Source organism: Lontra canadensis, unplaced genomic scaffold, assembly GCF_010015895.1.
Source record: "Lontra canadensis isolate GAN:19392208 unplaced genomic scaffold, GSC_riverotter_1.0 scaffold180, whole genome shotgun sequence".
NCBI classification, from domain to species: domain Eukaryota; kingdom Metazoa; phylum Chordata; class Mammalia; order Carnivora; family Mustelidae; genus Lontra; species Lontra canadensis.
This window is the reverse complement of record NW_022631174.1, coordinates 1622873-1647595: the sequence shown is the minus strand read 5'-3', so window position 1 is coordinate 1647595 and position 24723 is coordinate 1622873. Positions and strand designations below refer to the sequence as shown.

The following is a 24723-nucleotide window of genomic DNA, read 5'->3' as shown; positions in this document are numbered from 1 at the left end:
CCTTGAAAACAGTTTATATATTTTTGTCCAGGTTTTAGTTGGTGGTTGGAAGAGCTAGTCCAGTACCATTTATTTCAGCATGAACAAAATTAGAGTCCAGAGAACCAGTCTTCACTGCTGTTAGTTTTTCCAATGGTTACCTTTATTTATTTACTTTTTAAAGATTTATGCATTTATTTGAGAGGGAGTGCACATGCACCACAGTGGGGAGGAGGGGCAGAGGGAGAGGTAAACCTAAGCAGACTCTGTGCCAAGTGAGGAGCCCAACACGGGGTCTGATCCAGAGACCCTGAGATCATGACCCAAGCCCCAAACTGAAACCAAGAGCCAGATGCTTAACCAACTGCATTATCCAGGCACCCCCTGATATTACTTTAAATGATTTTTATTTGGGGGGCGCAGAGGAAGAGGGAAAGGGAGAGAGAATCTTAGTGTGGAGCCTGATGTAGGGCTCCATCTCACAACCCTGAGTTCATGACCTGAGCTGAAATCAAGAGTCAGATGCTTAACCAACTGAGCCACCCAGGCGTCCCTTTTTAAGATATTATTTTCATGATTGCTAATGGAGTTAAAAGATTTAAAATTCAAAAGGTATGAAAAGAAGATTGTGTGAGATCTGCCTCTCACATGTGGCCCCCACTTATCAATTCTCTCATAAGAGGTAACCAGTATTATATAAACATTTTTTTAAGGCTGCATGATATTCTTTAATGGATTTGCGATACTTACCTAATTCTCTATTAATGGGCACTACGGTCAAATCAGTGTCCTGTTTTGAATAAGGAGTACATATGTGACCCCTGTATTTTGGATGTAGTAAGTGTATCCTTGTTGGTAAGCATGTATCTCATTTCTTTGATTTTGTGATTTGTACAGTGATAAAACTTAAATGATTTTCAAATGATAAGCTCCAAAAAGCCTCTTGAATAATGTTCTCTGTAGCTTATTCCAAATACCAAGCTGTAAAAATATGTCAAATTTTGGTCATGATTCGAATGTGTATCTCAATTCTATTTTTACTCTTTCAGGCCATAATGCAACAGGGGGATACGTCCATAAAACCCATCCTCCAAGTCATTGTGAGTACCTTTGAATATTTTATGTCAAGCATTTAAAAAACTTGGATGTAATTACAAATTACATTTGATGAAGCACACACAGATTTGTTCACTTTAGGAAATTCTCTCCATCATCCCAAAAAGTAGGTCAGTCTTGTTGTAATCCTAAGAGAGGAAGCGGGCCTTTCTTTTTTCTTTTCTTTTTTTTTAATATCATGCTAGCCAGAGCTAACTTTGGGGGTTCAGATTTGAGGCTTTGCCTTTCTGTTCTTTCCACAATTGATGGATACTATAGTGCTACCCATAATTACTCCCACCTCCTTACTTTTCTTCTGCCCTGAGGTTTGTCTTGCTCAGATCTGCCTGCAAAGAATGGAACTGCTTAAAATTCATTGACCCTATCATTCATTTAAGGGGTTCTTAAATTTTAGGGAGAGTTTAAAAAACTCACAGAAGCAGCCTCATGGATCATACCTACAGATTCTGAGTCATAGGCCTAATGATCTCCCTGTTACTCCCAAACTCGCTGCCACTCGTCTTAAAGCTCTGTTTGTGTATTTCACTTCCTTTGGAGAGCTGCTCCTAATTTCCTTCAACTTGTGATAAATGTCTTGGCTGTGCCCCCATGTCATGTGCATAACTGTCTTATGTCTCTGCCTCTGTCTCTGCCTCATTTGTAAGCCCCTTTGGGGCAAAGATTTTTTTTTCCCATTTTGTATTTTTAGCATGTTTTCTATGTAGCACCTTGTCCTATCCTTTTTAAAATTAATTTTCAATCAAATTTGAGTTGAGAGCGAACAGAAGAGTATTGAAACTCATTTTATTCTCATCTAGGTTGTGTTTAATAATGTTAATACAGAGACGGTGGTGGGAAAATCATCAGATCCAGTTTTCTTTTGCTTGGGTTTAGGTGTCAAGAGAATGGGCAAGCAGTTCAGTTTTTGTTGAACTAATGGCAAACCCACTCTCCTGCCACTTAAGTTTACTTATCCCTGGGGACTGGGAAGACAACCTGACTAATGAATCAAGTTTTCTCTCCTAGAACATCCGTCCCATTATTACAGGGAATAGTCCACCCCGTTATCGACTGCTTATGAGTGATGGCTTGAACACTCTATCCTGTAAGTATGACGTATAAACCTAGGAATTTGCATTTAAATAATGAAAGAACATGCAGCACTTTGACTGCAATAATTTGGGGCATTTCAGAAGTGTACATTTGCTTGGCCATGCATTTCATTCAGACGGAATTACGGCTGGCAGAGAGCATTCTCACAATAGACTGGGTCTAGTGGAAAGCTGCCACTTGGCTTAATTAATTTTCTCTAACTGGTGCTCTGTTTTCTTTGATTAATTTCCCTCAGGATGGTATTGACATTTAGTGAATATAATGGGTTAGCTGTCCCATACTTGCCTTTTTGGGGATTTATTTCTGTGTTGGAAACTTTACAAGGGAGAAAGAGAATTTGCAGACTACTGCTTGCTATCTCTAGTCACAAGGTGAAGAACATGGAAGAGACTTTTTAGTCTTTGTCATGAAACCTGAATTATGGAAAAAATTATTTTGGGCACTTTAGGAAATACATTTCAAAGTACCAGCAGATGTTTAACGCAGTAGATGATATTCTTTTTCACTATGCAGAATCTGAGTGGTTTTACTTTCAGAAACATAGTTAAGGCATTGTTTTCCCTTGCTAGTCCAGGTGTGATCAGCCTTCAGATTGTCCTGCCTGAAATGCTGTGGGGACTAAAGTTATCTCTATGCTTTTCAGCTTTCATGTTGGCAACACAGTTGAACCCTCTCGTTGAGAAAGAACAATTGTCTAGCAACTGTATTTGCCAGATTAACCGATTCATTGTTAACACCCTGAAAGATGGAAGGTATGCGGTGTTTTTCTTTGTTTTGGGGGGTTTTCTCTGGGTTTATTGTGTTGTGGAATGGGAACTAATTTTTCAACAGAGAAGTCCATTGGATGCCAAAATTCATTTAGGAATCCAAGATAATGATGAGCTTTCAGCTAAGAGTTTACAGCTATTGAGATTTGAACTTGGGTGACTAAAACATGGCACCAAAGGAAGAGAAATATGGAAACAAATTGGAAATTTCAAAGTAGGAGATTAAAGCAGAATGCAGAACTTTTATTTCTAATCTCTTCAGAAGCACTGTTTTTAGGATTTGCTTTTGAAGTATCTGTTCATGAAAAAGGTTTACTTATAAGAGCAAAACTGATGTGATTAATTATGTAATGCTGCCCCTTTTTTGCAATCTTCAGTCTTTCATGGTGAACTTTATTCAGCCAATGTAGAGTGTGCTGAATACTGACGGATGCTACATGCTACAGGTTCCCTGGTTAGCAGCACTGTCACTCCTGGGTAACTGTTGCTAAAATAGGACGTTTTTTGTTGGGGAGAGGCTTTTAAGTTTTTTATTTCCAATCACAGAACACATGGGAAACAAATGTAGCAAGCATTCCCTTCTTAATAAGAGTATGTCAGTGTATGTTACCTTATTATCTGTACGTTTTGCTTTGTATTTGTTTGCTGTATCATTGTCCTTCTTTTGACTTTGAGCTTCTCCGTTTTTAACCTTGGATACTTTTATAAACAGCAGATGATTTTAGAGATCAATTTGAGATTTAGTTGGTGAGTTTATTCTGCTTAATTTATTATTGATTTTTTTCCTAATTTTTGTGTTTTTGCTTTATTTTTTTTCTTGCCTTGGATTGATTGCAGTTTTCCTTTTTTTTCCTCTACTGGTTTGAAATGTATTTTATTTGTGCTTTGTTTTTGTTTTTCATTTTTTGTTTGTTTTGAAGATATTCTCACATTAAAAAAAATCCACATATGAATTAACAGAGATTCTAAAATAGGTCTGTATTTTTACCATCCTCTCAAGTAAAGCAAATGTCTCAAAATGGTCTATATTCAGTGTTTTAGGTCAACTTTCTTTTTATTTCCTTGAATTAGTATAGTCTCTATATAGACAGCCATTACTTAAACTTTCCCATAGTTAGTTTCCCTTTGTCTCCTTTATCACACTCCTTCCTTTTTAGTTCAGTTCTCATTTTCCTGAAGAATATCTTTTAGCAGCTCTTATAGGGAAGGTTCTTGAATGATAAAAATCTGTCATCTAAAAATGTCTGTTTCATTCTCAGTTAAATGAGTTTAGGTGTAGAATTCTAGGTTGACAGTTACTTAGTTCTCTGTAGCATGTAGTGGGATCCTCACCCTGATAGAATTTTGTGTTCTTGTCATTCTGTTCCGTAAAACAACTTCTATTATACAAGTAACATATACGTAAATTATAAAACTCAGATGAATAGGGATTGGCTCCATCAGTAGAGCATGCAACTTCTGGCTGTGAGTTCCAGCCCCACACTGGGTGTGGAGCTTACTTCAGACAAAACAAAACAAAACAAACAAACAAAAAACAACAACAAAGCTTGCATACACAGGGGCACCTGGGTGGCTCAGTGGGTTAAAGCCTCTGCCTTCAGCTCAGGTCATGATCCCGGCGTCCTGGGATCGAGCCCCGCATAGGGCTCTCTGCTCAGCAGGGAGCCCACTTCTCTGCCTGCCTCTCTGCCTACTTGTGATCTCTGTCTGTCAAATAAATAAATAAAATCTTTAATTAAAAAAAAAAAGCTTACATACACAAAAATAACTGTAATTCCACTGTCTATGAATAACTATTCTTAAAAATTTGTTTTTATCCTTCCAAAATTTTTCTATAAATGTAAGTACTTATAAGTTTGTACTTTAAAAAAAAAATTCATAATATGTTTTATATATTTTTTTTAATAGTGGTCATTTTTACATGTCCCTAGATAAACCTCTATTCATATACATATATGTAATTCAGTTGGGGGGCGGCAGGCAGAGTAGGCAGAGGAAGCAGCAGGCTCCCCACTGAGCAAGGAGCCCAGTGTGGGACTCAGTCCCAGGACCCTGGGATCATGACCTGACCCAAAGGCCAAATGCTTAACCAACTGAGCCACCCAGGCATCCCCCCTTTATGTCATATATTACTTAGTATGTCATTGTATAGAATTACCATAATTTAGTTAACATTTAATATTATATAGTATTTCACTATTTGAAATTTTTCACCAGTGCTTCTTAGAATATATTCATAGCTCTTTGTGTATTTTTAGAAAATAAAATTATTTTAATAAAAATGACACATAGAATCATCGATTCAAGCAGTGCAATAAAAGGTACAAAGAAGGAAAAAATTGTCTAAAATTCATAGAACCCAGAAATAACTGTATCATGATTTAATGAGCATCATTCCAGATATCTCACAGTGTGCATTTATCAATAATTGGTGGATAAATAGAAATCATTTTGATAGTGGAATGACAATATATATATTGTTATTGCTCTCTTCCTTCCTGAATATATCAGTCCAAAGCCATTAGGTGGGGCCAGGCAAGGTAGATGTTTACAAGGGAGGGATGGTGGTGGCGGTGGTGATGTCATGGAGCCAGGTATTAGCCCAAAGTGAGGAAGGTATCTTCGTGGGCTAGACAGCGGGTTGGAGAGAGGTAAGGAGAACACAATGTGGGGAGAGGGTGGCCGTGGTCCAGAATGGGTTGTCAGAACCCGAGTAGGGTGAGGCAAGAGTCTGTGTGGCTGTTGGACCCTGAGCAAGGGATGAAGGCATCTGGGGGTGTGGGGGTATGGCCCAGCAGCAGGTTGGGGGAGAGGAGGTGCTTGTTTGTAACAGGGTGGTGGCGGTCTTAGAACTAGGTTTGGAAGCTCTAGGAAGGAGCATTCGGAGGAGAGTGTCCATGTGTGTAGCAGTGGCAGGTGGTGACAGGAGATTGTTACCTGTGAGGGGAATTGATCTAATAAATACAGTGAAGGCTATGGGAGATAGCCAAGGGAGAAATCTGTGATTCTGGATTAGAATGGAAGGTTTCAGAGTGAACTCAAGGTTTTGGTAGATGAGTAGATATAGATGTGAACATTTCATTTGGGGTTTTAAAATGACATTTTTTTGGAGTGCCTGGGTGGCTCAGTCGGTTAAGTGTCTGACTCTTGATCTCAGCTCAGGTCTTGATCTCAGGGTTGTGACTTTCAGCCCTTTTGTTGGGCTCCATGCTGGGTATGGAGCCGACTAAATAAATAAATAAATAGTTCTTTCTTTTTTTTTCAATCTTGTTTTATTGTATCTCATTTCAACTCAATTTATTTAAACTAAACACGAAATTTCTCCCACCTCCTACTCCTTGCCTGTAACAACCACCAGTGTGTTTGTTCTCTGTATCTGTGAGCTTGTTATTTATTTCTACATGTTCAGAGAGATTGTACGGCAATTGCCCTTCTCTGTCTGACTTCACATAATGCCTTGGAAGTCCATCTGTGTTTTCACAAATGGCAAGACTCTGTTCTTTTTTATGGCTGAATAATATTTCTGTGTGTATGAGAGATAATTTCTTTTTTTAAAGATTTTATTTATTTATTAGAGACCATTTCGTGAGCAGGGGGAGGGGTAGAGGCAGAGGGAGAAGCTGACTCCCAGCCACATGGGGCTCGATCCCAAGACTCCCCATCATGACCTGAGCTGAAGGCAGACAGTCAACCAACTGAACCACTCAGGTGCCCTGTGTCACTTCCTTTGTCCATTTATCTGTTGGTGGACACTTACGTTGTTTCCATATGTTGACTTTTGTAAATAGTGCTGCAATGAACATGGGGGTGCATATATCTTTTTGAGTTAGTACTTTTGTTTTCTTCGGATGAATACCCAGAAGTGGATTGCTGGATCTTATGGCAGTTTGATTTTTAACTTTTTGAGGAATCTCCATGCTGTTTTCCATAGTGGCTACACCAATTTACATTTATACCAACAGTGCACAAATGTTTCTTTTTCTCCATATCCTTCCCAACACGTGTTATTTCTAGTCTTCTGAATAATAAACATTCTAACAAATGTGAAGTGCTATCTCATTGTGGTTTTGATTTGCATTTCCCTGATTCATGATGTAGAGTATCTTTTCATGCACCTGTTAGCTAACTGTTCCATTGTCTTTGGAAAGACATCTGTTCAGATTTGGTGGGTGTATGAGTATACATATATTGTGCATGTATGTGTGTATTCCCTAGATCTGTCTACTGGGAGGGCTTTGGAACAGCAACACCCCAATAGCTGTGAGCCCACTTAGCACCAGATCTTGGTTTCTGAATGCCATTTCACACTAAAAGGAACTAGGGCTTCTTGGAGGGTGGCTTGGTACAGGCTTGGAAATTACAAGATGATCCGAGAATATCTTAATGTGTCAGATGGTAAGGAAGTGCTCAAAGGGAGATGGGACCCTGTCAAAAAGAGAAACTGGCTTACAGAATCTTATGCTTGCCAAATCTAAGGCAATTTATAAACCACAATAAAAATGGAACAGAGGGGGAATGGACCTTTTTAGAGGGTATGTGCTATGGTGAGTGCTGTGAATTGTGTAAGACTGATGAATCACAGACGTGTACCCCTGAAACAAATAATATATTCTATGTTAATAAAAAAACAAACCAAAAAAAATGGGAACAGATTATAGCCTGTTAAATACAATAGGAGTTCATAAGTCCATACTGAATAGAGGAATAAAATGGGGGAAGAGAAAAGCTTTCCTTAAAACAGAGTGCCATCTAACAAATGTAGAAGGAATGATGGGATTAGAAAAATCGCCCTTTGGTAACCAACATGGGGTTAGTTTATACAGGAAACAGCTGCTGTGGCTGCTCTCACAAATTAACACAAACTTGGTGGTTTGTTGTTGTTAAAGATTTTATGTACTTGACAGGAACACAAGCAGGGAGAGGAGGAGAGGGAGAAGCAGGCTCCACCTAAGCAAGGAGCCCCAGTGTGAGACTCCATCCCAGGACCCTGGGATCATGACCTGAGCCGAAGGCAGATGCTTAACCCACGAGCCACTCGGGCGTCCCAAACTTGGTAGTTTATATCAACAGAAATTATTTGCCTGGAGGTAGAAGTTGAAATCCGTTTCACTGGGCTGAGATCATGGTGTTGACAGTGGCATGCTCCCTCTGGAAGCTCTAGAGAAGCTGTATTCTTTCCCTCTTCCAGCTCCTGGTAGCTGTTAGCATTCCTTGGCTTTTCAGTACCTCAGTCTGGTCTCCGCCTCCATGGTCCCATTGCCTCCTGTCTGTGTCAGCTCTGCCTCCCTCTTACAGGGATACATGTGGTTGCTTTTAGGGCCCAGCAGAGGATCCAGGATAATCTTGAGAAATTTCAGTCCTTAATCACATTTGCAAAGTCCCTTGTTGTCCCATTCACAGGTTTCGGGGATTAGGAGGTGGATATCTTTTGGGGGGCCATTCAGTCTACCACAGACGCAGAAATGGGTGAAACTTTGCAGAGTAACAAGTTATTTATGGGGTTAAAGTTCCTACCCACAACGTAATTACTAATTGTTAAAAGAGCAGAGGCAGGGCGCCTGGGTGGCTCAGTGGGTTAAAGCCTCTGCCTTCCACTCAGGTCATGATCCCAGGGTGTTGGGATCGAGCCCCGCATCGGGCTCTCTGCTCAGCAGGGAGCCTGCTTCCTCCTCTCTCTGACTGCCTCTCTGCCTGCTTGTGATCTCTGTCAAATAAATAAGTAAAATCTTAAAAAAAGAAAAAAAAAGAAATGAGAAGGGTTAGCAAAATTAAAAAAAAAAAAAAAAAGGAGCAGAGGCAACTTTATAGTGGAAGAACCTGGCAGACAGCACCTTACTGCAATGATTAAGGTTAACATTACCAGCAATGGGACAAATAGAAAATGTGTATTACCTGATAGGATGCAATGAGAACACAGCATCACTAATATTATACTTTTGCCAAGGATGCATAATCTGTATTTAATCATGAGGAAGCCTTAGGTAAATGAAGGAACATTCTACAAAATAAGTGACCTCTGATTTCTTTCTTTCTTTCATTTACTTATTTGAGAGAGAGAGTATGAGCCAGGGAGGGACAGACTCCCAGGGAATATGAGCCAGGGAAAGAGCAGACTCCCTGCTGAGCCTGGAGCCTAACATGGGGCTCGATCCTAGGACCCCAAAATCACGACCTGAGCTGAAATCAGGAGTCAGATGCTTATCTGACTGAGTCATCCAGGCGTCCCAATGACCTCTGCTTTTCAGATTTCAAGCATGAAAGTAAAAAAGTTGTATACACTGAGAGACTGTTCCAGATTGAAGGAGTCTTGAGAGATTTGATAATTAAATATAACAAGTGATCCTAGACTAGATCCTTTTGCTAATAAGGACATCATTTAAATAGTTGGTAAAACTTGAATAGATTCTATGAATTAAATGGAAAAATTCTTTGGTTATGTTTCAAGTTCAGTGACTTAACCAGGCTCTGTCTTAATGTCAGTCGTTATTACTATTTTTTTTTCTGTTATATGGTATGCCTTTCAGTCTGCAGAGTCTATAATGCTATTTTCTATTTCATTTGAGCTTTAAATTTTACTTATATACTGTCCTCCCTTTGTGTCTTCAGTTTGCTTTGGTCTTTTTTTCTAATGCATATATTGAATTAAGTCAAGATTTTGCAACATAATAGTAGTTCAGTTCTTACCTTTCTCCTTGCTGTTTTTTGACGTTTATCATGTTTAAGTGTTAGATGTATAATGGTATTACTTTTGCTCTACTTTTGTCTTAACTTCTTGAGCTCCCTTTTTCTTCCCAATCTCTTATTTTATCTCATCTTTTGAGTTTTATTTCATTAAATTCTTAGTCCTATTTCTCAAACCACTGTTGGAAAGTATTATTCCCTTTCTTGGATTATGCTTTCTTCTAGATCGGATTCTTTAATTGTCTCTGCCTCCTTTGTTCCTTTTATTTTTATACACTTTCAAATGTTGCATTGTTGCTTTGTCATTTCTTTTTATCTTGTTCGTGTTTGATGTGGATAGTTCTGTCAGACTTCATATTTGTTTTGACGTAGTTTAGGCCAGGTGCCTCTCCCTGCCAACCTTCCCACATGGGACCTGTTATCTGCCACTCCAGCCCACCATGGAGTGCCTGAGGGGTGCTTTCTATCCATTTTCCTGTCTTCTGAGGTTTGGTTATGGGAAAGGGTAGAGAGCTTTGCTCGGGTTGAGTACAAAAACTTGGGCTTCATTCCCCAATCAGGGGTAGAATTTCACTCCTGTGGGCTTTGTTTTATTCCACCACGTCAGAATGGTGGCATGTCTTGTGTTCTTTCTTCTGTTGAGAACCTGTGTGTGTTTGTACAAGTTTATTTACCCTTTACTTTTTTGATGGTCATTTAGGCTTATGCCATACAGGGCTTCAGTTTATCTTTATGCGCTCATGCTATTTCTGAAGCTTAGATTGCTTGAATTAGTATTGTGGGGGTCAAAGGACATGTCTTGCAGAAAATATACCAGTTGATCTACCCATTAACTTTGTGTAAGAGTGCTTATTTCTGAGTGAGCAAATCCAAAAAAACAGATTAGTGTTTTCCCAGGGTTGGGTAAGTGGAATGGTATGAGTGATATCTCAAAAAGCTGATATCTAAAAAACACAACAAAACAAAAAAACCTATTTTTCCTTAACCTTATCAACATACCGGATACTCTTATTTTTACGAATAATTGTTAATCATCATTTTAATTTATATTTCCCTAGTGAGATAAAGTGTCTTTTCATATGTTCATGGAATCTGTAGTTCTTTTCTTTCTTTCTTTCTTTTTTTTTTTTTAGAGGAGAGAGAGAGCACAGAGGGAGAGTGAGGGAGAAGCAGGCTCCCCGCTGAGCACAGAGCCCAATGTGGGGCTCGATCCCAGGACCCTGGGATCATGACCTGAGCTGAAATCAAGAGGTGGACACTTGATCAGCTGAGCCACCCAGGCGTCCCATATATATTCACATTGTTGAAGCAACCTTGCAAAATTCGTTTGGTATTTCTTTTTTTGTTTGTTTCCAATTTTTATTTAAATTCTGGGTGCCTCAGTCGATTAAGTGCTGGCCTTGAGCTCAGGTCATGATCCCAGAGTCCTGGGATCAAGCCCTGCATGGGGCTCCCTGTTCAACAGGGCGTCTGCTTCTCCTTCTCCTTCTGTCCGTCCTCCTTGATTGCTCTTTCTCTCTCTCTCTCTCTCTCTCTCTCAAATAAATAAATAAATAAATAAATAAATTCACTCTGATTAGTTAACATACAGTGTAATACTGGTTTCAGGAGTAGAATTTAGGGATTCATCACTTACATATAACACCCAGTGCTCATCCTAATGAGTGTCTTCCTTAATGCCCACATTCCCCACACCTCCCTTTTTCTACCCTCAGTTTGTTCTGTCTACTTTAGAGTCTCTTATGGTTTGCTTCCTTCTCTTTTTCTTTTTTGCCTTTCCATATGTTCATCTGTTTTGTTTCTTAAATTCCACATATCAGTGAGGTCATACGGTATTTTCTTTATCTGACTGACTTCTTTTGTTTAGTATGATACACTCTAGCTCCATATATATCTTTGAAAATGGCAAGATTTCTTTTCCTTTTTTTTTGTAAGATTATTTATTTATTTATTTATTTGACAGAGATCACAAGTAGGTAGAGAGGCAGACAGAGAGAGAGGGGAGAAGCAGGCTCCCCGCCGAGTGGAGAGCCTGACGTGGGGCTCGATCCCAGGACCCTGAGATCATGACCTGAGCTGAAGGCAGAGGCCTAACCCACTGACAGCCAGGCACCCCAAGATTTCATTCTTTTTGATGGCTGAGTAATAGTTCTTTGTGTGTATACCACACATACTGTGTGGTATACATACATATCTTCTTTATCCATTTATCAGTTGATGGGCATTTGGGCTCTTTCCATAGTTTGGCTATTGTTGATAATGATCAGTGCCATAGTTTTTGTTCTTTTTCTTTCTTTCTTTTTTTTTTTTTTAAGATTATTTATTTATTTATTTGACAGGCAGAGATTACAAGTAGGCAGAGAGGCAGGCAGAGAGAGAGAGAGAGGAGGAAGCAGGCTTCCCGCTGAGCAGAGAGCCCGATGCGGGGCTCAATCCCAGGACCCTGGGATCATGACCTGAGCCGAAGGCAGAGGCTTTAACCCACTGAGCCACCCAGGTGCCCCTCTTTCTTTTTTTTAAAGATTTATTTATTTATTTATTTATTTGACAGAGATCACAAGTAGGCAGAGAGGCAGGCAGAGAGAGAGAAGGAAGCAGGCTTCCCGCCAAGCAGAGAGCCCGATGTGGGGCTCAATCCCCGGACCCCAAGATCTTGACCTGGGCCAAAGGCAGAGGCTTTAACCCACTGAGCCACCCAGGCACCCCTTGTTCTTTTTCTTTTTCTTTTTTTTAGTAACAGCTTTATTGAGATATAATTCACATACAGCTACAATTCATCCACTTAAAATATAGGATGATTTTTATTTTTTTATTATTTTTTATTTTTTTGAAGATTTTATTCATTTATTTGAGAGAGAGAACGTGCGCATGAGAGGAGAGAGGTCAGCAGGAGAAGCAGAGAGCCTGATGTGGGAATCAATCCCAGGACTCCAGGATCATGACTTGAGCTGAAGGCAGTCTCTTAACCAGCTGAGCCACCCAGGCACCCCTAGAATGGTTTTTAATATGTTGATAGAGGGCACCTGGGTGGCTCAGTGGGTTAAAACCTCTGCCTTCGGCTCAGGTCATGATCTCAGGGTCCTGGGATCGAGGCCCGAATCGGGCTCTCTGCTCAGCAGGGAACCTGCTTCCTCCTCTTTCTGCCTACTTGTGATCTCTCTCTCTCTCTCTCTCTCTGTCAAATAAATAAATAAAATCTTTAAAAAAAAAAATGATATGTTGGGCACCTGGGTGGCTCAGTGGGTTGGGCCACTGCCTTCGGCTCGGGTCATGGTCTCAGGGTCCTGGGATCGAGTCCCGCATCGGGCTCTCTGCTCAGCAGAGAGACTGCTTCCCTCTCTCTCTCTCTCTCTGCCTGCCTCTCTGTCTACTTGTGATCTCTCTCTGTCAAATAAATAAAATCTTTAAAAAAAATAATAATATGTTGATAGAGTTGTGCAGTCATTATCATAATTAATTTTAGAATATTTCATCACCCACAAAATAAACCCTGTACCCTTTAGCTATCACTCCCTAACTCCCCATTCTTTCTAGCCCTAGAGAACCACTAATCTATTTTCTCTCCAGATTTGCTTATTCTAGACATTTCATATAAATGAAATCCTAAAATATGTGGTCCCTTGTGACTGGCCGCTTTAATGTAGCATAATGTTTTCAACGTTTATCCATGTTGTGCCATGTACAAGTATTCATTGCTTTGTGTGGGCAAATCATATTCTGTTTTATGAGTATGTCACATTTTGTTTACATATTTGTTTGGACATTTGGGTTTCTACCTTTTTGCTGTTAAGAATAACACAATGGGGGGTGCCTGGGTGGCTCAGTGGCTTAAAGCCTCTGCCTTCGGCTCAGGTCATGATCCTGGGATTAAGCCCCGCATCAGGCTCTCTGCTCACTGGGGAGCCTGCTTCCTCCTCTCTCTGACTGCCTCTCTGCCTACTTGTGATCTCTCACTCTCTGTCAAATAAATAAATAAAATCTTTAAAAGAAATAAAATTTTAAAAAATAAATAAAATTTAAAAAAAAGAATAACACAATGGACATTTGGGTGTAAGTTTTTGTGTGGACATTTTCCGTTTTATATATATGTATTTAGGAATGGAATTGTGGGTCATATGGTAACTTTATGATTAAATCTTTGAAGAAGTACCAGACTGTTTTCCAAAGTGGCTACTGATTTATATTCCCACTAGCAGTGTATGAGGGTTCCAGTTTCTTTTCTCACCAACATAGGTAATTAAATCTGCCATGGTGTTTTCAGTTAAAGTGTCATCTGTAGAATAGTTTAGTATAGTAGAATAGTATCTGTAGAATAGCTTAGTATCTTCAGGTGAGGTCTTCTTTTACTTTTTTCCCCCCAAAATTTTCTTGGCTGCTCTTCTCTTTATTCTTCCATATGAATTCCAGAGTTACATAGTCAAGCTGAAGAAAACAAAAGTCTCACTGGAATGCAAGGAATTGCATTAAATTTATATAGTATTTGATACTAAGTCTTTTCATTCAACAATATGGTATGGAGGGGCACCTGGGTGGCTCAGTGGGTTAAGTGTCTGCTTTTGGCTTAGGTCATGATCCCAGGGTTCTGAGATCAAGTCTCACATTGGGCTCCCTGCTCGGAGGGGAACCTGCTTCTCCCTCTCCCTCCGTCTGTTGCTCCCCTTGCCTGTGCTCTCTCTCTGTTAAATGAATAAGTAAAATTTTTTAAAAAATATGTTATGGGAACTGAGGGTTGCTGGAGGGAAGCTGGGTGGAGCAGTGGGCTAAATGAGTGATGGGCATTAAGGAGGGACTGGATGTAATGAGCCTTGGGTGTTAGATGCAACTGATGAATCACTGAATTCTTCCCCTGAAACTAGTAATACAGTATATGGTAACTAAGTTGAATTTAAATAAAAAATTTTAAAAATAAAAAAGGAATATGATATGTGACCCCATGTATCCCATCATCCAGCTTCAAATTATCACCTGATACTAGTCTTGTTATACTACCTCTCTTCCACATCTACCCTGTTCTATAACTTTGAAGCAAATCTCAGACATCATATTATTTCATCCATAAATATCTTAGTATATATCTTTAAAAGATAACATTTTTTGTTATTTATTTAATTTTATTTTATAAAAAAAATTTTTTTTAAGATTTTATTTATTTATTTGACAGAGATCACAGGTAGGCAGAGAGGCAGGCAGAGAGAGAGGGGAAGCAGGCTCCCCACTGAGCAGAGAGCCCGATGTCGGGCTCGATCCCAGGACCCTGAGATCATGACCTGAGCTGAAGGCAGAGGCTTAACCCACTGAGCCACCCAGGCGCCCCTTGTTATTTATTTAATTTAATCATTTTTCTAAAGTAGTCTCCATGGTTGGACTCACAGCCCTGAGATTAAAAGTCATGTGCTTTATCTACTGAGCCAGCCAGGCACCCAAAAGATAACTCTTTTTTTAAAAAAATACCATTTTACACCAGGAATATTAAATATCCTGTCAGCATTGTTTCCAGCTCTTCGTGTGTGTGTGTGTGTGTGTGTGTGTGTGTTGTGTGAATAATTTCATCTGAATCAGGATCCAAAATAAAGTTCACACTGTAGTAGGTTGATACTTCTTTTAAGTCTTTTTAATCTGTAGGTTCCTCCACTATCTTTTTTCTCCCTTACTGTTTGTCTGTTTTTGTAGCTTTAAGTTTTTACTTAAATTCCAGTTAGTTAGCACCTTACTGTTCATTTGTTAAAGAAGCCAGGGTGGGGCACCTGGGTGGTTCAGTCAGTTAAGTGTCTGCCTTTGGCTCAGGTCCTGATCCCAGGGATTGAGGCCCACATCAGGCTCCCTGCTCAGCAGGGAATCTGCTTCTCTCTCCCTGTCAAATAAATAAATGAAATCTTTAAAAAAAAAAAAAAAAGAGAGAGAGAGAGAGATTAAAATTAAAAAGAGAAACCAGGTCATTTACCTTTCAGCCTCATGCAGTTTCCCACAGTCTGGATTTTGCTGGTTGTATCTTTGTAAAGTTGTAATGTGTCCCTGTCATCTGTGTTTTCTGTAAGTAGATATTGGTATGTTCCTTTGATTTGCTGCTGGATTCATCTTGCTAAGTAGGATATATATATATGTATCCATATATATATATATATATATATAATTAATTTTTTGAGCTTATTTTCTCTTAGGTTTTGGTATTTAGCCAATGCTAAATTATTGATAAGCCTGGAGTAATTTGGATAGTTTTAGAAGGTAAATATCTACCAGATATTTCTTTCTTTTTTTTTTTTTTATATTTTATTTATTCATTTGACAGAGACACAGTGAGAGAGCGGACACAAGCAGGGGGAATGAGAGAGGGAGAAGCAGGCCTCCTGCCAAGCCAGGGAACCCGATGTGGGTCTCGATCCCAAGACTCTGGGATCATGACCTGAGCCGAAGGCAGACGTTTCAGCGACTGAGCCACCCAGGCGCCCCTCTACCAGATATTTCTATAAGATAGTTTTTATAGCAAATCTATATCTAATTGTCAGGAATAGTTTCAAGCTTATTTTATTGAAGTAATATAACTTTGATATGAAAGCTCAATAAAGGTAACAGAAACTCACCAATTATATATAAAAATCCAAAAATCTAGCGATCAGACTATATTTTGACCATTTGAAGAATACGTGATGAAGTTGGGTTTGTTATTGCTTAAATATTGCTCTAGGGGTACCTGGTTGGCTCAGTTGGTTGAGTGTCTGCCTCTTGGTTTTGCTTGGACATGGTCTTGGGGTTGTGGGATTGGGCCCCGCATCAGGCTCTGTGCTTGGTGCCAAGTCTGCTTGAGTTTCTCTCTTTCTCTCTCCTGGCCCCTCCCCCTACTTGTGCACGTGCTCTCTCTCTCTCAAATAAATAAATAAAATCCTAAAAAAATATGTATATATTGCTTTAAACCATCCACTTCTTTTCATCACCATTGCCATGACTCTAATAGAGGCCACCACCTTTTGGTCTCCCTGCCTCCAGTGTGTTCCCTTCAAATTCCTTCTTCATGCTTCATTTCTTTTTCAAATACACACATGATCATGACATTGTCATTCAAGTCCGTAGTGAGCAACAGCTGTGGATAAGCTGTGGATACCTGGAGGCCATCTACTTATGCTGAAAGTGCCATCTGGTAGGAGAGATTGATAATAATGAAATGAAGGGTGTATAAAATATATATATATATGTAGTTAAACCAACACAAAGTGTATGTTCATAATTCTATATTAATATATATTAATTAAACCCGAGAGAAGTGATGTGAAGGAAAGAAGTCATGACTGTAGAGAAAAGTATAACAGAAATCCAATCTATGCTAAAGATGAAGGAAGTGTCTCTTGAAGAAGTGGTTTGAGATGAGAGCAAAAAACGAGCTCTAGCTGAGGGCAGAGTGAGAGAAGGCCATGCCAGTCAGTGAGCGGCATGTACAAAGGCTTTGTGGCAAGAGAGAGTGTGGCGCAAACCAGAAGCCGAAAGCAAGCAGAATGGCTGGAGAGCAGAACATCTCAGTGATGAGATGAGCTGGAAAGAGACTGGCAAGGCCAGATCACACAGAGCCTTGTAAGCTGTGTGGGAAAGGTTTTATTTTGGGGCTAAGGTTCTTGGGAAGTTATTGAAAGGTTTTATTTTATTTTTTTAAGATTTTATTTATTTATTTGACAGAGATCACAAGTAGGCAGAGCAGCAGGCAGAGAGAGAGGGGGAACCAGGCTCCCTGCTGAGCAGAGAGCCTGATGTGGGGCTCGATCCCAGGACTCTGGGATCATGACCTGAGCCGAAGGCAGAGGCTTAACCCACTGAGCTACCCAGGTGCCCCTATTGAAAGGTTTTAATCAGAGTCAACAGTAGGTGAAAGAACTCTTAGGTTCTTAGATAATAATTATATTAAAAAATAGTTACAGGCATAATTTTTTCACTGGGCAAAGGTAATTGTTTAGGTAAGTATATGTTTCTGAAAACAGATCATCTTTTGTTGTGCCACATATTATTGTGTTTAATCTAAATTCTGATCGTGTCATTTGCTCCTTGAAGATATGGTTTGTGGTAAGGACACTGCATTTTAATTAAAGAACTAGATGGAAAATGAAAACCCTGCAATCATAAAAAGCCTTGGTAAGGATGCAGTGAAAGATTAAGGAAAATATTTACATAGGAATTGATATCATATCTTTCTCAAGTTATTCAGTAATGAAAACCCGTTGACGAACGGAAATCGTTTTATCGAAATGATTATTGGGGGAAAGCTTTTTAAGTAGCTTGTCATTTGAAGGGCTTCTGAATTCATTTTTTTCTAACTTGTTTCTATTTCTTTGCCTTCATAGGAGAGTAGTTATTTTGATGGAGTTAAACATTTTGAAATCAGCTGAAGCCGTTGGATTAAAGATTGGCAATCCTGTGCCCTATAATGAAGGTAAAATTCTTTTTTATAGGTTGTAGCTCTCAGTTCAATACCTCTTTATAGATCCAGAATTCTACCTTTTGGGTTCAGTTTGATTTGTTGGTCTTACTAAGACTAGTGATTTGGGGGTTTAGGAACCAGGTTAATCTTTCAGGATTTTCAGTGCTAAAGAAATGATAGTAGGACTCCGGAGGAAAACCCTCTCCTCTGTTTTTCTCTGTGTACAGCTTCTTTCATACTTTTGGCTTGTCTGTCACCAGAAGTGTGGGGTTTGTCCCACATTAAGCAATTCTCTCATTTTCCACGGACACCGCCGGTTGTCCTACAATTCAGTTTAGTTATGATACTCTCTATCTGAATTTAGCATCAGATTCCACAGGTAAAGACTGAGGCCCACAGGGCTGCCTCCACACCCCTCTGTTACCCCCAAACCTCAGTTCAGATGCCAGTCAAAGGTCCTAGGTAGTTATTTGTGCTTCTGGCCAACTGGCTGAAAATTGGAGTTTCCCACAACCTCCTCCTCAGGTTCAATTAGATTAATGAGCGAGAGTAGCTCAGAGAACTCAAGAGAGCAGCCGGCTAGAAGGGGTGTACTGGGCAAGGCGTGTGGGAAGGGGTGCAGAGTTTCTGTACTCTCTCGGGGTACACTGTCCTCCCAGCACTGCCATGTCTTCACCAACAGAAGCTCCCAAGCCCCATCCTTCTGGCTGTTAAGGAGGCCTCCTTAGTTAGACATGATTTTAATAATCATTGGTCATTGGTAATTGGTTCAACCTCTAATCCCTCTTCTCTCCTCAGAGGTGGGGGGTGGGTGCTGAAAGTTCGAACTCTAATCACATGGTTGGTTCCCCTGGCAACCATCCCCATCCTTAGGGGCTTTCCAGAAGTCACTTCACTGACACTCAGGTGTGATTGAAATGGGTTTCCTATAAATAAACTGCCTGGATTCCTCTTATCACTTTGGAAATTATAAGGGTTTCAAGAGCTCTTTGCCAGGATCCGTGGATGAAGGCCAAAAAATACTTGTTATATCACAATATCACAAGCTCACATTAGGAAAAGAGGAAAAGTTAGAGAATGTAATGGAAAAATATCCCATTTATAATAGATTAAAAATAAATACATAGGGGCATCTGGCTGGCTTAATCGGAGGAATGTGTGACTTTTGATCTCGGGGTCATGAGTTTGAGGTAGACACTTTGGGTCTAGTAGAGATTACTTAAATAAATAAAACTTGGAAAAAAAAAGCAAATATATAGAGGAATGTTAATGAGAAATGTGCTTTCTTAAATGCACGTTTTTGTATGTATTTATTTATTTATTTAATTAGTTAGTTTTTTGAAATTGTAAAGCAAGGGGCACCTGGCTGGCTCAGTCAGCAGAACATGTGACTCTTGGTCTCAGGGTCATAAGTTTGAGTTCCATGCTGGGGGTAGAGTTTACTCAATTGAGGAAAAAAAAAAAATCTTGGGAAAAAAATATATAAATCAAGTGCTCCTGGCTGGCTCAGGCAGTAGGATATGCAACCCTTGATCTTGAGGTTGTGAGTTTGAGCCCCAGATTGGGTGTAGAAATTGCTTAAAAATAAAATCTTTAAAAAACTAATAAAATAAAAAAATGTAAAGCATATTATCTGTATTTTTTTGATAGCACTCAGCATACCAGCAGTCATTAGAATAATTTCTGTGTTTATTGCCAGGCCATGAGTAAACTCCATGAAGGTGGAGACCATTATTTGTTTATTCTTTGCTATGTCCCTGGTGCCTAACTTTTATTTTTATTTTATATTTTTATTAAATAAAGGGCAACAACAGTGGCCACCTGCCTCTTTGTTTGCCCCTCTGTGATCAAAAGCAGCTTTAAGAGAACAGATCCCTAATATTTGGAGGGCAGGGTCCATTTTGCCTGCCTCATTCCCCACTGTGCAAGCTGCTGTAGGAACAGGTGCACTGCAGCCTGCCACTTAGCTGTGGCTCCAGGGTTACTGCCCTAAGAGCTGGAATTGATCACAGTTTACCATCCAGATCTTCTCCTGGGAGTTGCAAGCCTTCCGTAGACTCTCAGATTCTATAGTTCTATCAGACCGGTTCTGCCAGTGCAATTATACTCTAGATTGAGAGGTAAAATCTATACTGGTACTTCTTACCCTGCCATCTTCTCAGAATCCTCTCAGCAGTGATTATCTGTTGACTGAGTTTTATTTTATTTTTTTAAAGATTTTATTTATTTATTTGACAGAGAGATCACAAGTAGGCGGAGAGGCAGGCAGAGAGAGAGGAGGAAACAGGTTCCCTGCCGAGCAGAGAGCCCGATGCAGGGCTCAATCCCAGGACCCTGAGACCATGACCTGAGCCGAAGGCAGAGACTTTAACCCACTGAGCCACCCAGGCGCCCCAGAGTTTTATTTTCTTGTGAAAATATACAAAAAGACCCAATGAAATGAGAAAAATTTAATTACTTTAAATAAGAGACAATGATCGTTCTAGAGAAAGGCAAAGAATCCTGTGAAAGGAGATGGCTTATCTGCCCCCCACCAAGCCTAATAAAAATAAAATTAAAAAATAAATAAATAAAAATAAAAAGAGGCACCTGACTGTCTCAGTCAGTAGAGCATATGACGCTTGATCTCATGGTCATGAGTTCGAGCCCCATGTTAGGTATAGAGCCCACTTTAAAAAACAAAAAACAAAAAACTAGAGCCTCGCTGTTCACCAAAATAAATTCCAGATTTTTTAAAAAAGATTTTATTTATTTGACAGAGAGAGAGAAAGGACACACAACCAGGGCAAGCAGCAGAGGGAGGAGGAAGAAGCAGGCTCTCTGCTGAGCAGGGAGCCTGATGTAGGGTTCGATCCCAGGACCCTGGGATCATAACCCGAGCCAAAGGCAGACGCTTGACCGACTGAACACCCAGGTGCCCACCAGAGGTTTTTTTGTTTTTTGTGTTTTTTTTTTTTTTTTTTTAAGGTAGAAAAAGATGGGCACCTGGGTGGCTCAGTTGGTTAAGCATCTGATTTCAATTCCGGTCATGATCTTGGGGTGCTAGGGTGGAGCCCTGCTCAGGCTCCCCACTCAGCAGGGAGTTTTCTTGTCCCCCTTCACCTTCTTGTGCTTTCTCTGTCTCTGTCTCAAATAAACAAATAAAAGTTAGAAAATGAAACCATAGAAAATAGTAAAGACAATGGGGCTGCGTATGGATTGGGATAATTCACAATGAATATTTGAATACAAGGAAATAAAAAAAAATTTGCGTGGTAAAAATAGAAAGGTATGTGAACTTAAATAGGTTAAAATGTTAAAAAAGATAGGATTGATAGGGTCTCCTGGCTGGCTCAGTCAGTAGAGCATGTGACTGGATCCATGGTGGTGAGTTTGAGCCACACTGGGGGTAGAATTTACTTTAAAAAAACAAAACAGCCTTCGGCTCAGGTCATGATCCCAGGGTCCTGGGATCAAGCCCTGCATCAAGCTCTCTGCTTAGCAGGGAGCCTGCTTCCCCCCACCCTCTGCCTGCCTCTCTGCCTACTTGTGATCTGTCAAATAAATAAATAAAATCTTTAAAAAAAAAAAAAGATGGGACTGACAAAAGATTAATATCTTTAATATTTACTGAATTTTTTTTACAAGAGGAAATTATTTTTTGTACTCTTTGGTATTGGTGTTGAAATTATTTTTTCCAAGGAAAAATACTCCAGTAGGAAAGCAAGCAGGCATCAGGCATTTGATGAGAAGAAGGTGTTCTCTGTGGAGAAAACAAATGGCCAGTACATAACCAAAAAAAAAAATACTTAGCTGCTTTTTTTTTTTAAAGATTTTATTTATTTTTTCGACAGATAGAGAGGGAACACAAGTAGAGGGAGTGGGAGAAGAAGAAGCAGGCTTCCCACTGAGCAGGGAGCCCTGAGCAGGACTCGATCCCAGGACCCTGGGATCATGACCTGAGCTGAAGGCGAATGAGCCATCCAGGTGCCCCCCCAAAATATTTAGCTTTATTAGTCATTATTTCTTGTACCTGTTTTTAGGGAGATAGCATTGTCTTTTTCCATTAAGTGTTTTGTTGGCTATAGGTTTTTTGTAGATTCTTATCAGTAGGAAGAAGTTTATTTTCAATTCCTAGTTTGCTGAGGGTTTTTATCAGGAATAGATGGTAAATTTTGTCAAATGTTTTTTCTGTGTCTATTGATGATCATACAGTTTTTCCTTTTTTATTGGTTAATGTGAGTTATATTCAGTGATTTTTGAATGCTAAACCAATTTGTAGTTTCTGGGGTAAGTTTTATCATCATGATCTATTTATACTTTTTATATATTGTTGGATTTCATTTGCTGAACTTTCTTGATTTAACCATTTGATTTGATTTGATTGGAAATTTTTATGTCTGTATTATGAGGGATATCGGGCTGTAATTTTCTTACAATACCCTTGTCTAATTTTGGTGTCATAGTATCCTGGCCACATAGAATGAGTTAGAAAGTATTCCCTCGGGAACACCTGGGTGGCTCAGTTGGTTGGGCAGCTGCCTTCAGCTCAGGTCATGATCCTGGAGTCCCAGCATCAAGTCCTGCATTGGGATACCTGCTCAGTGGGGAGTCTGCTTCTCCCTCTGACCCTCCCCCCTCTTAAGCTCTCTCTCTCAAATAAATAAATAAAATCTTTCAAAAAAAGTGTTCCCTCTTAGATTTTCTAAAATAGTTTATGTAGAATTATTACTTCTTACTTAAAATGTTTAGTAGAGTTTCCCAATGAAGCTACCTGGGGCTGATACATTTTTTTAGAAACGTTTTCCACTACAAATGCAGTTTGTTTGTTTTTTTAGCAGATATATGTAGGGTTATCCAGATAATCTGTTTCTTTTTGAGTAAGTTGTAGTAGATTGTGTTTTAAGGAATTCAACCATGTCACATAAGTTGTTGGATTTATTGGCCTGCATAAATGTAAACAGGCTAGGGGTGCTTGGCTTGCTCAATTGGTAGAACATGTGACTCTTGATCTCAGGGTTGTAAAGTCAAGTCCTATATTGGGCACAGAGATTACTTAAAAATAAAATTTTTTTAAGATTGTATTAATTTATTTGACAGAGAGGGATCACAAGTAGGCAGAGAGGCAGGCGGGGATGGGGGGAGGAAGCAGTCTCCCTGCTGAGCAGTGAGTCCAACGCGGTGCTTGATCCCAGGACCCTGAGATCATGACCTGAGCCAAAGGCAGAGGTTTAACCCACTGAGCCACCTAGGCGCCCCTTAAAAATAAAATTTTAAATAAATAAATAAATAAAAGTAAATCGTCTGATAAACCCCAATTAAGTGGCAGAAATTATCATATTTGATAATGTGAATAAAATGTCCATTATTAGCCTTTTAGTGTCTGTAGAATCTGTGGTGATGTCACTTCTCTCATACCTGATGTTGATCATTTGTGTTCCTTTTTTTTTTTTTTTTTTTTTCTTTAGCAGTCTAGCTAAATGATTTATCAGTCTTATGGATCTTTTCACAGAACCAGCTTTTGGTTTCATTGAGGTTTTTTTTCCCCTCTTTTTATATTATCTATACTGTTGATTTTTTTTATGCCTTGATCTGTAATGTTTACTTACCTCTCTTTACCTTGCATTTTACTGTGTTCTTTCTTTCCATTGCTATATGTGAATGCTGGGCTCATTGATTTGAGACCTTTCTTCTTTTCTAAAATTAGAGTTGTTTAGTGTTAAAAATTTACCCTTAAGCACTGCTTTAACGGCGTCAAGCAAGTTCTGGTGTTACAGGTTTTATTCTGTTCAAATACTTTCTAATTTCCCTTTTAATTTCTTCTTTAACATTATATTACTTTTATGTACATTTAGTTTCAAGTATTTAGAGATTTTTCCAGAGATCTTTCTATTATTGATATATAATTTAGTTCGACTATGGGTAAGTACCATATGTTATGTGACCTGAATCCTGTTATTTTATTGTCCCAAGTTGTGATCTCTTGTGGTAAATTTTGTGTGTACTTGAGAAGAATTTGTTTTCTGTTGTTGGACACAGTGTCCTATAAAATAAATAAATGTCAGTTAAGTCAAGTTGGTTGATCGTAGTTGTTCAAGTACTGATTTTCTGTTGACTTCTTCTATCAGTTATTGAGAAGGATTTGGAATCTCTGACTATAACTGTGGATTTCTCTATTTTTTTCCTTGAGGTTGTATTAGGTTTTGCTTCATGTATTCTGAAACTCTGTTAGTAAGAGCATTAAACATTTAGGATTATTACGTTCTTTTTATGAACTGACTTCTTTATCATTATGAAATGACGTTATCATTAACAAAATTCTGTGCTTTAAAATCTTTGCTATTAATATAACCACTTTGTTTTTGATAATAAAAATCCTAGAGAATCAGGTTTGAAAAAGTGTATATATATATAACTTTTTAAAATTTTTCTTTTAATTAGTTTAGCTTGGTATATCTCTTTTCATCCTTTAACTGTTCACCTATATTAACTGTATTTCTTATAAGCAGAGTATAAGTGGGTTTTGCTCTTTTATCCAGTTTGATAATTTCTACATTTTAACTAGGGTGTTCAGACCGTTTATATTTAATCTAGTTATTGCCATGGTTAGTTTAAGTCTGACATCTTGCTATTTGTTTTTTATTTATCCCATCTGGGGATTCCCCCCCCCCTTTCCTGCCTTCTTTTGGGTTGAATATTTTTTGTGATTCC

At 39.1% G+C, this 24723-nt stretch overlaps 1 protein-coding gene across 2 annotated transcripts in view; it reads left to right on the top strand.

Annotated features, from left to right (window-relative positions):
- RPA1 (replication protein A1) overlaps nt 1-24723 on the top strand; it is a 71669-nt gene that overhangs the window by 11177 nt on the left and 35769 nt on the right. For both annotated transcript variants that reach the window (XM_032846678.1, XM_032846677.1), the window contains exons 2-5: nt 1029-1079; nt 2101-2179; nt 2831-2939; nt 17957-18045. In XM_032846678.1, coding sequence (XP_032702569.1) covers nt 1029-1079; nt 2101-2179; nt 2831-2939; nt 17957-18045 — 328 coding nt within the window. The remainder of the gene's footprint in view (nt 1-1028; nt 1080-2100; nt 2180-2830; nt 2940-17956; nt 18046-24723) is intronic.